Here is a 15,408-nt window from a genome sequence, read left to right on the forward strand (position 1 = left end):
TGGGAATTATAAGCAAGGATGATTTATGATATTTCTATGCATGAATGCCGCATATGCTACTGGTAGAAAAGGTAAAGTTCCTATAGAGTGAGTATTCGTTGTAAGATAAACCGAATACCACCCTTTCTTGACGAGAGCATTAGCCACATCAAGTAGGTTACGCCTTATCACAATAGTTCTCCATATTTCGAATTCCGTACGTGAAGATTCGTTTTGATACTTCTCCCGCCGCCAGCTGCCGTAAACGGAATGTGATAGTGCCTCTCTTCCGTCTAAACTACGATATAGGAATCGGCTACTGCGTACACGCTAAAATAATTTGAATCATCATTGGTCATTCTTGCAGGTTTGCATTTATATAGGGTTGATAACCAACAGATAATAAGAACCAACTATTGTGGTTTAGCGTTTTGGCTCGAGATATACGGTAATCAGAGAACCAAAGTGATAAAAGTGTGACACAAAGCTTTCGATGTATCATATCTGAGATATTCCTTCTGTCCTCTATCATAGGCTCTCTTCGCCTAATTATGTAAATGCACATGCTTCACATCGTTGACCGTTTTGAAACTGAGCAAATTTGCCCCAACGGTCTATTGAGCAAGTTCTATGCCGTAACACTTATTCCCGGCTTCCGCAAACCCACTATGCCGTTTTCCAAATAACGTTAGTTGCAGCTTTAAATATGCTAGCAACCAAATTATGTTACACCTTCAACTATTTCGCTTTACGGAAAAAAGATAATCGGGGTGCAACGTCGGCTAGAAACTTCAAGACTTATAATTTCCAAATTAGGGCCTTGGAGAGGTAACACTTATACAATTTTGATATCAGAATCTACCGAGGAGACCAAAGCTGCCATGCTGTTGATTCATCTAGGCACCGGGCTGTGTTATCTAAATGTGGGGACGACTGTATCCATCATTCCTTCGGCTCAATCCGCCGTCTCACATCATCACCTTAAACATGTGAATCTACGTCCGGATGGCTAATTGGAGTAAGTCAACTGGGGCATTAGAAAACGTTGTCTGCCTATCAGTCGCAGTCTAACCAATAACATGCAATGGTCGGGCGTTTGAGCACGTTAATTGTGAGCTCATGTTGAGCGGTTAATTTATCCGCAGATACGATACTCGAGCTTCATAGCGCTGCCCAGTATCACTCCCATTTATCCGAGTGATATCATTTTTGCTCACCCTTGCCTCGCGACAAGAAACGCATTCATACCCCTTTGCATCCTTCAGTGGCGAATGCATGGTGTGCAGTGTAGTCGAAGCATATGCTTAATCAAGATTCAAAGACCGGCGTTATCAGTCCCGCCGTGACACCAAGTACCTACTTGTACATGCTGCCGTTACTTGTAGAACCTGCTCTTAGCGACAGGATGTAACTGTACTTCTCCGTAATTCCACAAAGGATTCACCGGCCGTGTCATAATTCCAGCATGCAGGCAAGATGTCCGCTTACTTCGTATAATACGCGGAAGTCCTCCCTAGCGCCGGCACGGCTCGGCTCGCCAGCCCCGGTCGCCCCACTCTTCGATCTTGTAGCGCAATAAAAGAAGTATGTAGGTATTACATAGAAACCCTTTTCTTTGTGATTCCCCATTTGGCAAACGTGGCAAACGTTTATTATCTTGTATAGATCTTGTATAGATAGAGTATAGTCATAAAGTACTACATGAGAGGTAGCTGCTTCTTAAAATCCTGGCTGCATGGCGCTAGAAAAATGTCTTCTATCTAGAAGCCTGCCACATGCATGTGTCACACGCCGCCAACAAGATTTAGCACTCTAGATAAGGTGATGGCTAGCTCTATCGTCGTTCTTATTGCGATAGATGCTATAGATATGCCCTAGTAGGCATCATGAGCCCGCTGTGGACGCTAGGTCCACTGTACAAGAGGGTAGTATTGTAGCTGTCAAACAGGTAACTGGCAATTGATGTTACGCGGGGAGCCCACCATAACTATGGATGGATCCCAAGTAGGCAATCCTGCGGGCTTTTTGGCCTTGAAATAGTATTTATACAGATACCTAATCCAGCTACTGCGATAGGTATCTAAGATCTGGCAGGGGACCAATACTTATCTCTGCCTATTGTAACTTGAAACCGTTCCTTTGACTAAACAGCTGGTATGGATACTCCCTTTAAATGTTTGGCTGTGGGCTCAGATGGAAGATGCTCCCCACAAGTTACTACAATCAGTCGAAATGATTAAGAACAGCCCAATAAGCTACATGGAGAAAGGTCCACAATCTAATTCTAAAGAAAATACGACAGTCGCACGTCGCACGGCGCACTCCGAAAGCGTCTATCTCGCACGCAATCCGTGTCTCGGTGGCTGTTCATATCCAGATGGATGAAGTAAAGAGCAGGGGTTCATTCAAATTATCACCAAGAGGGATAAGGAGCGGAATATTAGATGAATAGTTTAAAGAGGAGAATTCAGCTTAGGGAAGCAATTCAATGCTGATATTGCTGAACATGGGTGCCTCTAGGCTCAAGATAAGTGGTACAAATGCTAGCACAGATGTGTGAGAAGAAGGAAAATCTCTGCACGTCGAGAATATACCTGATTCTTTGTTCAAGTACTCAATCTTTGCAGTTAAGAATCACCAATGTTAACATTGGAATACATATGCCGGGCAAGCCGCTGTACATGGCGCATCTCAGGTACCTAAGGTAGGTATACTAAGAAACCTAGTAGTAGTTCCATTTTAGATGTTACAATGCTTTAGGGCGCGTATTTTCTGAGTCACCCCTGTAGATCAGATTTGGAGAATAATTTTCCGTAGTCCATGATTCTTCCACACCATACTTTGTGACGTGTGGGTGGCTATGCATGATTACTCAGGCGCCTCAGATCCGATCATGATTACAGACTGCATGCACGTGTGTGTGTGAGAGCGGGATGGTGCCACGAGAGTGTTGAGCTGTGCGTACACTCGACTCTGAAACTGAGAATATATTTTGGCCAAAGAAAAAGGTACAAACTTGCTTGTATGATACTGACACATATATGTGACCGAGGTTTTACAATACATTAGCTAACGATGATGAAGTCCTGGCATTTTCTCCTCGGTCGGTGCAATAGGTCGAATGCGGGTCACATCACCACTCTACCCTATATCATGCTTGGCATTATCTATCTTAATTCACTGCATCCCCTCACGGCTTCTTATCGCTCTCATGAGACTCTACGGTGTTATTGAAAGAGATAGCCCATGGAACGAAGTCAAAGTTCTTGTGTATAGGTAGGTGGCCAGATAAGTCTAGATAGGGATGTAAGTCCAAGCATGCATCTCATTTCACCGATTGAAGGAGTATCGCAGACCACCTAAAAGATATCGAGTGGCGCCACTTTGGCTTATGATACAAATGCCCCTTGACCACCAGCGCATAAGACGCACATGTGCATCCACGTGTGCAGCATCTTGGCGCCTTGACAAAAGCTGAGTCAATCGCTTTGAGGCCATGCATAAGGCTGATTGTGCGGGAATCGGACTTAGTGCTAGTGTAGCCCTATAGGCTACAATAAGGCGCACACTGCCTGAAAACCAGGGTGGCCGAGTGGTCTAAGGCGATGGTTTTAAGTTATCTATTTCTTAAACACCATTATCGAGAGATGCCAGGGTTCGAACCCCTGTCCTGGTAGCAATTTTCTTTTTTGGTACAATGCTCAAGCACACCTCTCTGTATGTAAGACGCTGCGTAAAATATTTCAAGCGCTGAAAAAGTTCTCTTTTTCCTCATCTGGACTGACGTGCATATCAACTGCCCCAGTGTTACTCCGAAAGCGCTCGCTGCATTCTCGCAAATACCCGGGGTATCCCTCCCTTTTTTTTTTTAATTGTCGCGCAAGGGTCTCTCTCACTCCAGGTTTATTCGTGCATTGTTTCCGTTATTGCGCATCACCACGTGCGATACCCCATTCTTTCAAGATGTCTTCGTAAATGCCATTTTATGTTTATTTTATTCTATATGCTCTCTTTTTTTTTTTTTTTTTTTTTTTTTTTTTTTTTTTCCAGGAGACAGAAGTTTCATAAGAATAAGCATACTAGCTGGTAGTCCAAACAAGAACTAACTACTGCAAGTAGCCTTGGGCGACAAGTGTCTAGATCGCCATCTCGAGATCAAAGGATGCGGAGCCCTATTAGATCATAGATCCATCCTGTTGTAGTCTAAACAAACAGGAGAGAGAGTATAATCTCGTAAACATTGCCTCTTTTGTACTCTTTTGTATATGGCTAGGCATGTGTTTAGTGATACTAGAAGACAGCAAGCTCAGCTGACATCTCGACAAGTCTATTCTACATAGACGTAATGGTTGTACACAATGGCCATTGCAACTCCATTCACTGCTTATACAGGAATAGCACACTGCTCGAGGATAGTCAGTGCTACGCAAGGCATGCATATAAGCAAGACATGAACATAAGATATGGTGTAGGCACTCTCACACCCCCCTAACAACTCTTTTCAGTTTTTTATTAGGGGTTTTTAGTAAGATGCCTGAACTCATGCCGAGCCCAGTTACCAAAAAAAATCTGCCGGCATGAATTCAGAAGGATGTTGTAAGGCCAACGTTATTCATCGATCTCGATGGCTAACCCAGTCTTAGTAACATCGAGATAGAATCCTAGAATAACATAGTTCTTGTTTCACTGCCTATTTCTGCCTATTGCATCCCAATGTTGCGGAGCCTACGAGAACAGAGCTTGTCAATTAAAGGAGTGTATTACTCGCATCTACAAGGGTAGAGCCAAACGCAGTGTTCAGGGAGTCGGAGCCGATTTCGGCAGGGGCGTTGACAACCACTGAAGTTGGTCATCGAGGTCAGAAACAGGCTTACTAGTGGAGAGTTTGCTTTTGCATAATTATTTGTATCCCAAAGACGCATATAAGAAAAAGTAATCGGAGTCTCCGGTCAGATATTGCGTTATAATGTGGCGAACTATGCCACTTGCCGAGATAGTAAAGGGTAAGCTGAAATAGAGAAATATACCTTCAGGAAATGAAGTGAATGCTTATTCGATGAAATTATAGGAAATAAGTGCGAGATGAACTCTACAACTATCTACCCCTTAATGGATCGCCATCTTTCTCTTGCAGCCAACGGAGAGAACTGAGCTATATGTCATCAATATTGATCTAAGTCCTATTCCACGATAGTAATGAAGATCTGAAAGGTAAGGCAGCCTAGAAGTCTATCCATAACTTCCCCATAGCCGGTGAGAAGAAACAATGGGTACTTGCTGGTCATCTAACAAGGGCTCAATACTGGGTTCCTGTACGGAGTAGGGGTAGGTGATATTCGGCATTCAAACCCTTGAAAGGGCGAGTCGAAGTAGCATTTCTCCATTCTTGGCAGTTTTAGAGGCTTTCCCCCCACGTAATGGGGTACTAGATCTTGATAGTGTGCGCGGTGAAGCAGGGCATCTCGGCGGGCCCACGGTGGTCTTGTTTCATCTCCTTACTCATTTCTGACTTGGCATGTGCTCCATGCTGTTTTAACGTCAACATTTTAAACAGACTACTCCAGCTCAAACGCTCCAAACGAGCTAAAACTCTCATGGCATGCGTATTAATGTTATGCCTCCTTAACTCATCTTTGACTGCCGTCTCTGTTCTTTGAATTGCGTGAATGAAAGATCGAAAAGCGGATAGGATATTGTCTTTGCAAAAGTATCTGTCTCCATAGTAGTTTATAAAACCCTAACAAGAGTCGGAGAGATTATCCAGAGATTAGCATTCAAGGCCATGTGTCAATCTGATCTAGAGTATAGTTGTATTGAGGGAGTAAGAGGGGGCACTGGTTATACTTCATGAGGCTTTGAACTTATACGAGCCTCTATAACGAGACAAGCGTAAGACTTGTACATGAAGTAATGGAGGAAGTTATGTCGCATAATCAGGCGAGTGCTAATTGCACGCGTAAACAGCCACAAATGCTGATTCTTGTTGTGGTATTGTGGATTCCTTCCTTTTTTCCCATATTCATCTATTCATTGATGAGATTGTATTGCTCTCATATGTTGACCTTCAATTGTCGTTGAGGATTAATTATGTGACTGTGTTTTGCTATCCTTGCTGATAAACAGTGAGGTCGCGAAGTATTTCACGGCGTATTTTACAGAAAGCATGTCTATGGGAAAGTTTGATGAACTCACTTATCACTAATTAGCTTTTGACTTTGATTGTGTCTCGAAGTGTCTCTACATTTAGTTACGCGCAATGCTGGTGACTTTCACTGTCATGGCGCACAAGTAGACTTACGAAGACAGAGAAACTACAGTGTGTGAAAAATCAGTTTAAAGTGCTTGTATATGAATACTTTATGAAGCTTTCGAATCTGCGAATATTCGATTATCTAAGCATAGTTATCTCGTCTAGCCATGTCTCTGGATTCACTTACAAGGCTTTGTTCTCGATATAAAGACTTAATTCTAGTAAATCGCTTCCATCCTGCCTAAGTAGAACTTATGAAGCTGGATACTTCTCACAGAGAAAAGATAGGCTTGATATACGTAGCCGTACGGGTACCAAGGAATGCGAATAGTGCTGGATGTGTCAATCTAAGAGATCCACCGCAAGAATAGGAAGCCACTAAGCTGGCAAAGATCAGGTTCGTTTTGGTACGGTATAGTACTATCAGAACTCGATCTATGACTAATGACACTTGTTTAGATGCAGAAACTCTTCCTCTGAACCAAATAGGTAAAACCCTATGGATGCCAAACGCTGTGCTTGGTCAGCCCATCTAGATACATACTCCGAATCTTCTGGCCTTTGTAACGGACCATGAAGGGTTCAAACTTTGACCTTTCCATCAAACTTGGCTTTGGATCGATAGACATCGGAGAAAGTTGCAGTTCCCTGCATAGTCCGGAAGAAACCCTCCATTCGGGTATTGTCCACCTGCTGCTCTTTTCGCGTTCTGTGCCTTGCCTACTAGAGTTTACGCACATTACACGCTAGTATTGTCCTGGTGTATAAGTAGTACCATCTTCAAAAAACGATCTCGCGAGTGTACAACTTATGATAATTGGTTGGCTTCGTTGACGCATCAAGCATTGCGAATCGAAACTGGCGCGCCAGCCCTTGAATCAAGGCAGATTTAGTCGATCGCACGCGTGCTCCCACTCTTACTGTATTCATATCAATTACACAGGGGGAATAAAAGTCATTTCTCATTTATAAGTGGATATAAGTGTAAACTCTGTGTTATGAGTGATTCGACAATTCATCATGATGCACTTACCGGACGTACGATCAGTCGCTAGAGCTAAACATCGAAACAAACAGAAAGAGTCCACTGTAAATGCCATCTCACTACAAGCGCGACGCCTATATAACTCATCGCCTTCCACTGCAGTTTTTTTTTTTTTTTTTGAGAAACAAAGTGACCGCATCCTTATTTATTTATTTTCCCCCCCATACTAAGTAATCACGCTGCTGAGACGATTGACCAATGAGAAGCTCCGGAAGAGCTTCCGAGCTCTTCGCCGCACTTGAGATCGTTGTCTGCCTCAACACCAGAGCGGGGTAAATTCAAGTGGCGAAGATGTTTTTTTTAATATGGGTTTGAGACTGTTATGTTAAAAAGAAGGAAATATCTCGCTCAAAGAAACATTTTGACACATGGTGATATTTACCACTACCTATTAAAATATGATAAAAAGTCGTCGAGAATGGATCAATGAAGATGAGAACTGGGAGAGAAGACAGGGAGATGGGCAAACATCTCCCTGCCTTATCACTACCCTAGGCGATTGCCCCTAGACGCCATACTTGGCATTCCAAAGGGCAACCCCGCTTGAGCATTTTCAACATCTTCAACAGTTCCATTCGAGCTGCTGAGGCTCCCCATCCGCCGTCGCTCCTCTTTCTGGACAAGCTTATCCACGTACGTCTTGGCCTCGTTGGAAATCCACTGATTAATGTTATCGTCGTTGCACTCTGTATGGTGCATCAGATCGGACTTAACCTGGCCAATCTCCTTGCGAAGTCGCTCATATTCATTGTGGAGTTTGCCGTTTTCCGCTTCAAGAATTGAACGTTGCTCCTTCAGCTCGTCCACCTTGTTTCTCTTCTTCTGTCGGCACTTGGATGCGGCTACCCGGTTCCGCTGCTTGACCTGCTCCTTCTTTTCGGTCTGATTGCGGGAGTTTTGCGGTCCTCTCTTGCGCTTATTTTTTCTGGCCGTGCTTTGCTCTTCCCTGGTGACAGAGCTTGGCGATGGCTGGGTATGTGTACTGGAGGTATTAGGTGAAGTTTCGGATAATATTGGCGATCCATCCATTGATAACATTAGAAATTGACTGTCATATTCGCTTCCTAAGCCGGCAGATTTGGAGGTTATCAGTAGATTTGGATCCATGGCCGTGGCCGCGTCATCGTTTGTGAGCTGTGTGTAATACCGTATTGCATCCCATGGCTCGAATGCTGTTGGCAGCGGGTATTCACTGCCATCATCGGTGCTGACTTGATTCAGCGAGTCAAAGTGCAAGTCAGAAAACCCCGAGGGCGGATTGGTTCCAACACGCTGCATAAGGAGATATGGTTGCTAGTAGGTAGCTCAATGAAGTCGAAAGCGGCTGTTGTATGTATGAAATGCATCAAGACATGAGATTATTTGTTACTGAGAGTGCGCAGTGAATGTACGATCTCTTGGTAAATTTGGCAAGAAAAAGCTGTCAAGCCTCACTTATGTGGTTTGAGTTTCATTAGACCTCGAGACAAATCGCCCGAACATCATTTGCGACATAGTACCAGTGGCGATAATCATAAAATGTGGGAAATGCATAGGCTGGCCTTGGAACCTGCTTTTTCCCGTTCGGTCAATACCGTAAGCTTGTATGATGTGCCGTTCCATCATGCATTATCTGTCGTGGCTGTTGAATAGGGCTATTGTTCGTGTAATAGCCAATCAAGGAAGCGGAGCCTAGCATTGCTAAATGGAATACTGGCATCGCTATATGCCAACTATAATATTCTGAAATTTGTAGCATAGCATAATCAAGATTCCACCCGGCGTCGTAACCTGCGATTTTATCTCTGCTTGGCCAATCATGGGAGAGAGTCATGGCGCAGATCTTTTCAGCAAATAAAGGCCTTAACGTCAATAGAAGATATACTACATCGAAAAGACCCAATGGTTGATCACGGAAATCATCCTCAAAGAATCCCTCTCACACGTACAGAGAGCATCATCCTTTTCAGCATTAGGTGCAGAACTAATATTTCATCCATAGGCTCTCCAACTGTTGGTTTTCGCCACTCTCCATCTCGGGCTGCAGCTCACCCCTCTGTCATCCTTGTATGGTTTTGACAATGCCTGTCGATTTGAGTTCGAGCTATATGAGCCCACAGGCATGTGAGGGGGGGAGAAATGCGTACGCGTGAAACTGCCACACAGCACGTGTATTTCTCACACCGAGTAGATGAATTGCCCTAGGACGGAATGTTTCGGTGGATTAGACATGCCTTTGGGCTGTTGCTTTGGCTCAATGTTGCTGCTATGGCTCGCTCCTTGGAGGAACATCAGGACACATGTCGTCCAGTTCTTGATGATATAAATTGGGCAACATGGGCTTTTGCCTGATGATATTGAATCCAAGGAAAGGCTTGATTGACCGGAAATAGCACAGCAGAGGCCGTAAACGGAGTACGCTAGCCGTTGTGCCGTTGTCTCGCCTCTGATATCACTAAATGCAACGGTTCTCTGGGGTAAAAGAGCGAACTATCCATTCAACCATTGTTAGATTCCTTGTTATACTCCTCTTGGATAGCGTGTCGTAAGAGACGTCAAGGTGCAATTGGCACGAAGCCATCATTCTTCTGGGCGTTCGACGATCTTCCACAAAATCTCCTAGGCACTTGATGTTTCGCACCGTGTCTCAACTACTTCTACCGGATGATTGGTCACGGAGCATCCACCGTAGTCCAATCAGTGGCGCAATATACACGCGATTTCCCCACAAGTCTTGCAAAATGATGAAACCTTTCGGCCGGTTGTTTCTTGCACTCTATTCTGATGGTTTTGAAATTTCCAGCCGCGTTACTCAATTAATGAATGGTAATGGACTAGAGCCCACATCGATTTGTGATCGAGATTCAAGGGGCATGGCAAACACCCATCGAAGCGCGGATTAGTGGCTAGTGGAAGAAGGCCAAATCACGAACTGTCTATGCCCCCCCCCTGTAATAACGCGACACATGCAATAGCGGTGTCTGAGTTGTCCCCGAGGTTTATTCAGCGGCCCCTACTGCCCAGCAAACTCCACAGTATGGTTGATTTCTTTCTCCAATACCGTTGATATCTCTAGGACACTGGCGCACCATCATCGCCCGGGGGTGGTAGCGCCACTATTTTTTTTACAAAGGGGGCTGGTTGCTTCTCCAATCGATCTGAATCTATCTAGGTTTTTACGAGTAACAGAATTGCGATGGAAAGGAAACGCTAGACTGATCTCCATACTCAAAGCACCAAGTTCAAGTGTATGCTCGTCCGGACCATCCGCTCCTCCCCTTTGACAAGACAGGATAGTGTAAATATTATCCGCCTCAAGGACGCCCATGCTATGACGTGTACAAGACTTACGACAGCCAATTCCGTCTGCAGGACGTGCGTATCCCTCAGAATGCATGACCAAGGACGCATAGAAAGAGGGCTCATCAGTGGAGCGAGCTACGCCTCTTATTGCAGATACAGCTAGTCTCCCTCGAATCATAAATAAGTGATCTAATCATGTATTCTCATAGCGGGAAGCATCTCGTACACATAGAGATCTGTTACAAAGGCATATGAAGCATCAGTAGTCGCCTGTAGAGATGAAAGTAATATTATGGCTCGCTGCCGGGATTTGTTTCATACATTTATTTAGGTCTAATTTGGGGTATCATGCCGCTAGCTCCTGGCCTACTGTAGAAGCAAATATAGAACACTAGGAGAATCTCATTATGACTTGATAAATTATAAGCATGAGTACTGAAGAAAGAATCATTGACTTGTGCGGGGATTTTGCAGAAGTACAAGCCGGATATCCATGCGGGCTGCAAGAAAAAAAAAAAACACCGCCTGTCTTCACGATGAAATCTTTAGTGATAAGCAGCGGGGTTTTTGTATCTTCCTTGATATCGTACTCATTCCAGCCAGAATGGAACAAAGCAAATCCACCAAGGCTCCTCTTGGTCATCAGTGTAGTAGACCTCCATCTCGGCCTGAGCATCCTGATCCGCGTAGCCCTCAAATGCGGCATACTCAGTACTCATTACCCATTCCCGATGCGGAGTCTTGTCATCTCGAGGCGGAGCTTTATTATGAGTTAGCGTAAGCTTCTCCCCAGCACCACATTTAATCTATGTGCTTACCAATATTAGTCTCCTCGGAGTGCGTCGTGATTGTCTGGTAATTCAGTTGACCAGCTGACTCCTTCAGGCCCTTTTTTTCTGAGTTCTGGGTTGGATCCAGAAGAGGTTGGCTGAGCAGCCGAGAGTTTGGCGAAGGGATATTATCTGTTTTGGAATCCATTGAAATATGCACGCAATGATTGTAATTCCAGATAGGTTGGCAAGAGCAGAAAAAATAGTTGCGTCTTCTAAGCGTGTCACTTGGGTAACAAGAAATGCGACTTGGGTCTGGAATTACAGTCTTGTAGAATGATGGTAAGGCTTTCTCCAGTTGACAAACGTTTACTATTCTGCTCGTTCGGGTTGATATTCAACTGCATATTTTGGTGTTTGATCGGATAATTGGTCAGTCGATGTAAGATGTGGTTATGCGCAGTTTGTCGTTCTCGCAGAATGTTATGTTAATGGTGATTTTCGTTGAAAAGTTGGATCCCAGAACGAGGTGAACAAACAAGGGCGGAATTTCTATATGGTTGTTTTTTTGTTTAGTTATATGAAGCCCACGAAAATGTAAAAGCATGAAAGTTCAGAGCTGCACAGCAACGAGTAGGACTGACTTTTGCTACAAGCTAAGAACAAGCTTTTGGCGTAATCTCGGAGGGTATAAGCGGGGTCGCTCTGATCTGCATACAAGCTTTGGGCACCTTGCTTGCTAGCCGTTGAGAATGTTCTCTCGAGATCCCGTGGGAATGGCTTCCGCCTTCATTATGGCCAACTGCACAATTGCAGGTGAGGCGTGGCTGATGCTAGAAACGACGCCAAGGACACTCAAGGTCATGGCTCTATCTACTATTTTTGATCTATCTAAATATCCATTCCGCTTCATGAGCAGGTAACTTACTAGGCTTCGCATAAGCAAGTAGCGCTAGAAAATGCCCTTAGGCCGTAGAGCCGAGCCAAGCTTCTACTTTATCCACATTTTTGCTCTCAAGCCATCTGTCCTCAATGTTGTGGTGGAATATGAGAGCTGGACGTACCATTGTAGCACGGCATTCGCTCGTCTTGGGCTAGTTGGTAAACTTCCCGTATGCGAATGAATGATTGTTTCTCTTCGATGCCAGAAACGCTGCTTTCTACCACATACCTCTCATGTAACTTGCGCTCTTTAGCTAAAGTCCGTTATTGGTCATTATACGCACCGTCAGAGCCACAAGGGCACGATCAAGAGCGATAGTCCGGCGACCTGAACTCGTCTTCTTACCCTTCATTTCCCTTAGGATGAAGAGCATAAGATAATTTCCCGACATTGCAGCGAAATTCTTCGAGGTCATGTCAGTACGATCAAATTTGCACAACATTCTGCTTACAGAGTGCTGGTGACAGGCATCCTGGTGACAGGCATCCCGCTGACAAAATCAACGCACCGTCATATTCGAATCATTTTCTCCTGTTAAGCCGGTTGTGAACTCATCAAGTGCCATCAACTCTTCGTAGTTCTGTGCCTGGTTACCAGCGCGCGCGGCGTCGTGATTTTCCAACGCAAGGTCCAGGTTGAATATCCACGAAATCTCAATATCCTCTTCATCAGCATCTAGAGCATGGCCGCAGATAGCTGCAGTATGATGTCGCCCCAAGAGTTCGAGCTCAGCGGCAACACGACGCGCTTCGTCGTAGCTAAAAGTACCCTCCCGCAATGCCATCGATAAAAGACTTTGTACGATGACTTTGGATATGCGAAAAGAGCCATACAAGTCCTCCATTCCAGCAAGGCAAAGCTCTAGATAAAACCTCCCTTCGGGGTCACCGCTCTTAGCTTCAGATACCATAGCATTTGCAAGGTAGATGAGACTTGTTTGCCAGAATACGGAGTAAGCGGCATTCTTGAAATTTTCGCGAAAGGCTAGTACTAGGCGTTTCAACTGGTTCATTGAGGCCGCATAGATGCCTTCTGGAACAGCTTGAGCCGAGGTAAATGACTTGAGGCGTTGTGATGGATGAGGCGATCGCACAAACGGCCTGAACACATCGGCAACAATAATGTGCAAGTACATGCTATTTCAGTAAGCAAGCTACAACAAAGACGTGCCATAGTCAATTTGCTTACTGCATAATGGTTTCAGCGTGGCTGCTTTCTCTGCCCCTTATTAGATCGAGAGGCAGAGTCTGCGCCCACAACAGTAGTTTGCGATATATGCTCTCTGCAAACTCAAGTGATGGACTGCGTTCGCTGTAATATTTCCACAACACCTCATTGAAGATTGCCCACAGTTTGCAAGAGGCGTGAAAAACGGTACAATCGATTCTGCTCGCGACTGCCTCGCTGCTTTCTGGATCTGGTAAGTCCATCAAATCCCCTGGCATGGGGATTGCTGAAGGCGGTTCGACTTCTACAGTCTGGTAGTGGAGACAGTGCAGGCTATTGATCGCAAATCAGCACAAGTTCTCAGCAGCCAAACAACGCACACATACGACACCCAGTTGAAAGTTCCCCATGTCGTAAATGAGACAGCCCTCTTCCAGCTGTTCTCCTTACAAGCAGGCGGTATGGGAAGCTCCGTGGAGGCTTGGCATCCGAAAACCCCCATTCGCTTCCCCATTTTTACACCGGCTTGAACGAGCCGCACAGCACACTTGTCTTTTGCGTACGCTGTTACTGTAATACTCAAGATTTGAATGGCCGCCATAGCTGTAATCGAATCCTGAGTCAGTTCCAGTGGCAAAATAGACATTGCTTCATCGAAAAAGGCTACACTTAGCGCTGCTGCTTGTGAATCTATGGCGATGAAAGGCAACTATCCAATATTAATTACCACATTGACATGAGGGCATTATACCAGCAAATATGCGTATAGAACCAACTTACAAAAGCCCAGCACATCAACGAACTCACTAGAAAGCGAGAACAAAAAACTGATCGCTGGTTAATGAGATCCTCTAGAAAGAGATCTGCATCAAACATTGGTAGAATAGGATAGTCGATTTCCAAATAGAAAGATAGCGCATCAAGAGCAGTCTGATTAGCAACGTTGACATCCGTCCATCTGCTTATGTCTATGCGACGAAGTCTATCATCGCAAAGCGGTCTCGATGAAGATGGCCCGTTACGTAAAGCGTTGCTCTTATTCGGGGAGCTACAGCCGAATTAATACGATGCATTGCTCGTTGGCATCAAGATAATCTTCAGGCTTATTCTTGTCTTAGTCGACATTACCGAGCGTACCTTTCGATCTGGAGGCGAGTTGGTCTCAGCAACTCTCTCAGAGGCAGTGAGCCGACTTGGACGGGAAAAAGTGGCGGATAGGCGACGACATGTCTATTCAACAGTTCAAATTCGAGACTGTTTCGCGCTGGTGAATGATCCGCTGAAAGAGCTGGCGATAACTTGAGTTCTGTAGATGAGCGAAGCGTGTGAAGCAGTTGAATTGCTTCGTCATAGGGCAACGAGCGCAGTTGCTGCACCGTCTGAGCTGCGTTGCCTCGTGATACCTGATAGTTGCACGTCCTGCTTGCACGCTTGCAAGCCACGCATGGTCGTTGCCCCTCGCACTATGAATCGTATTTTGTTAAAGAACCCGAAGATCACGGCTCGTCGTCAAGCCGTTCTGCGGACTTGCGACTTACAGCAATCTTTTTTTCGCGACATGTGTCGCAAGCCACGATGGCGATCTTTCTCTTCTTATTGGGCTCTTGAGCTGCAGGTTCCTCTGCCGAAGTCAGGACATTCGGTAAAATGCGACGGTAGCGCAAGCGTGGATGGCTGTCGAGTATCATTTACGGAGATGTGGTGTCTCGGATGAAGCACAAGTTTCGGGTGGAGGCAAATTTCGCGATGGAGCTTTGGCGCATTTTTAGACAATGACTCGCTCGTTTTAAATTCGATAATGGGAAGAAGCTTGACGATGAGAAATTTGAATTCAGAGCTGGCTTCAAAGCTGAGTTCATAGAAGGGACGCTCCATAAATGATGTCACAAAGACACTCTTATCGTTGCCAATTGGTTGCTCCATGTCGCCGACGTGCCAACCGCCGCCTTTAGCCAAAAGCAGTAATGTTTGG

At 45.0% G+C, this 15,408-nt stretch overlaps 4 protein-coding genes across 4 annotated transcripts; 1 reads left to right on the forward strand and 3 right to left on the reverse strand.

The window, feature by feature from the left end:
* Positions 1-2,109: 2,109 nt before the first annotated feature.
* Positions 2,110-2,431, forward strand: TGAM01_v209409 (hypothetical protein; the record flags this gene model as incomplete). Its single annotated transcript, XM_024550548.1, has 2 exons — positions 2,110-2,133; positions 2,282-2,431. Coding segments are annotated over 2 exons (174 nt in total), but the record flags the coding sequence as incomplete, so codon positions are not given.
* A 5,329-nt stretch (positions 2,432-7,760) lies between these two features.
* Positions 7,761-8,552, reverse strand: TGAM01_v209410 (hypothetical protein; the record flags this gene model as incomplete). Its single annotated transcript, XM_018810539.1, has 1 exon — positions 7,761-8,552. One exon carries the CDS (start codon positions 8,550-8,552, stop codon positions 7,761-7,763), a length of 792 nt encoding a protein of 263 aa, XP_018656225.1.
* A 2,594-nt stretch (positions 8,553-11,146) lies between these two features.
* Positions 11,147-11,534, reverse strand: TGAM01_v209411 (hypothetical protein; the record flags this gene model as incomplete). Its single annotated transcript, XM_018810540.1, has 2 exons — positions 11,147-11,316; positions 11,375-11,534. The coding sequence occupies 2 exons, from the start codon at positions 11,532-11,534 to the stop codon at positions 11,147-11,149; spliced, it is 330 nt and encodes a 109-aa protein (XP_018656226.1).
* Positions 11,535-12,065: 531 nt separating this feature from the next.
* On the reverse strand, positions 12,066-15,359 carry TGAM01_v209412 (hypothetical protein; the record flags this gene model as incomplete). The annotated part of the gene is made up of 9 exons (XM_024550549.1): positions 12,066-12,128; positions 12,553-12,672; positions 12,778-13,405; positions 13,458-13,769; positions 13,823-14,126; positions 14,217-14,263; positions 14,574-14,899; positions 14,975-15,055; positions 15,129-15,359. The coding sequence occupies 9 exons, from the start codon at positions 15,357-15,359 to the stop codon at positions 12,066-12,068; spliced, it is 2,112 nt and encodes a 703-aa protein (XP_024404694.1).
* Between the last annotated feature and the right edge of the window lie 49 nt (positions 15,360-15,408).

This window comes from Trichoderma gamsii (assembly GCF_001481775.2).
Source record: "Trichoderma gamsii strain T6085 chromosome Unknown Scaffold_46.2, whole genome shotgun sequence".
Classification (NCBI taxonomy): domain Eukaryota; kingdom Fungi; phylum Ascomycota; class Sordariomycetes; order Hypocreales; family Hypocreaceae; genus Trichoderma; species Trichoderma gamsii.